This window comes from Echinops telfairi, unplaced genomic scaffold (assembly GCF_000313985.2).
Source record: "Echinops telfairi isolate 266 unplaced genomic scaffold, ASM31398v2 ScPeMD7_7458;HRSCAF=8496, whole genome shotgun sequence".
Taxonomy (NCBI): Eukaryota; Metazoa; Chordata; class Mammalia; order Afrosoricida; family Tenrecidae; genus Echinops; species Echinops telfairi.
Window position 1 is genome coordinate 49997339 of NW_022111358.1, and position 1685 is coordinate 49999023.

The 1685-nt window shown below is 60.4% G+C and overlaps 1 protein-coding gene across 1 annotated transcript in view; it reads left to right on the forward strand.

Moving 5' to 3' along the window:
- RPTOR (regulatory associated protein of MTOR complex 1) overlaps positions 1-1685 on the forward strand; it is a 238846-nt gene that overhangs the window by 200457 nt on the left and 36704 nt on the right. Inside the window, exon 13 of the mRNA XM_004709106.2 lies at positions 1448-1558. Coding sequence (XP_004709163.2) covers positions 1448-1558 — 111 coding nt within the window. The remainder of the gene's footprint in view (positions 1-1447; positions 1559-1685) is intronic.

A 1685-nucleotide genomic window follows, 5' to 3' on the forward strand; every position in this document is an offset into this window, starting at 1 on the left:
TGAGTGCATTTGCAATGCAGAGCTGCTCTCCGCCCAGGCTCTGGGCCGATGCGCCTTGGCTGGCCCGGGCTGGGGGGTGGGAGCGTCCCGAGGATCTGATGTCAGGCAGCGTGGCGGATCGATCACTTGTGAGAGGGCGACTTGGTCCGCCACGGCCAGGCAGTGGGGACCCGAGCCAGCCACACGGCTTCTTCTGTCTCCGTCTTACTGTGCACACAAGCCCAAAGTGCTCGGGCTGGGTGCCCACTCGGAACAAGAGGGTCGATGGAGGCAGAGCCCGAGAGATGGCTCTAGTTTCTTTCTTCTTTTTCCCTCAACTAATGAGTCACGGGGAAAGTGAGGGCAAGAGAGGTGGAGCCTGTAGGCTAAGAGCTCCTCCGTGGTTCTCTTTGGAAGCACAATTAAAACGTTGCAGTTTTATAAGATGACGTTGTGAGGCAGCAGGAAGTTCGCACTGCCTGGGTGTTACTGAAGGTGGTTGATGATGTTTTAGGTTGATGGTGGTGGTGGGCGTGGGGCTGGGGCCTTGTTTTATAAAGCCACCCAGAGAGAGCACGCACTAGGTGCTTCGCAGTGAATCGACAGGTGCCTGAGCTTGGCCTCAGTGTGGTGGGGTGGGCGGCAGCGGGATGGAGGGGCAAGCTGTCACATCCCTCCCTCTCAGAGACATGTGTATTTGAGCGTCTCGTGATGTGGCCTCCACAGCTAGCGAGGACTGACCGTCCAGTCCCCAGACACAAGAGCGGGGGTACATCAGCGTTAGGAAGCACAACAGTGCACTTCCCTTCTGGGGCCGCTTTCCCTAAGTGGCCGAGACCACAGACCCCTGGCCGCGCAGCGCCCTCCTGCGGCCTGGTCCCCCGCTGCTGTGCTCTCAGGTGTGCGCACATGCGGGATGCCAGCGCTTAGTCGTCAGAGACTCTTAGAGTGCGCCATGTTTCAGGAAGATGCTCATTGACTTGGTGTTTAGAGCTGATCTGGCCCTTTGAAGAGTTGGTTTTACGCTAATTGGAAGTATTGTCAATATGTAACAAGATACAGGGAGGTGCTGCCTGAGGCCTGGCAGGAGCAGGGCTGCACCAAGCTCCCCTTGGAGCTGGGCTAGCGACCCGGCTCAGACAGGTGCTGTGTCCCCCCCATCGGCGGCAACACCCTGGAGGGGAGTGGGGGCTAGAGAAGAAGGCTTGAAAGCAGCAGGGCTGCCCTGGGGTTGTGGGCACTGGGCCTCCGCAGCCCCCTTACCTCCCTTCACTGAAAGCAGAGCCATATGGGGAGGGGAGCACAGGGCTGAGCCCCTTCCCCCATCTCTCCAGTGGGAACGAGTGCACCCCTCTCTGAGGTGCTGCCCTGAGCACCACCCAGTCAGGACCACCTCACCCCCAGCACCCCAGGAGTGAGAAGGCCTGCAGGCAACCCCCTTGGGCTCCTCACACACTTCTGTCCCCAGGCCCTGTCTGTGGGGATCTTCCCCTACGTGCTGAAGCTGCTGCAGAGTTCAGCCCGGGAGCTGAGGCCCCTGCTGGTCTTCATATGGGCCAAGATCCTCGCGGTGGACAGTGTGAGTACCCTGCCAGCCCCGGGGCAGGCCAGGTGGTGGGACACCCTTGGACTTGCTGGGCTTGTGCATAGACCCCCCTGCCACTGGTCCAGCGAGACTACGGCCCTGCCTAAGAGCCATGATGGCC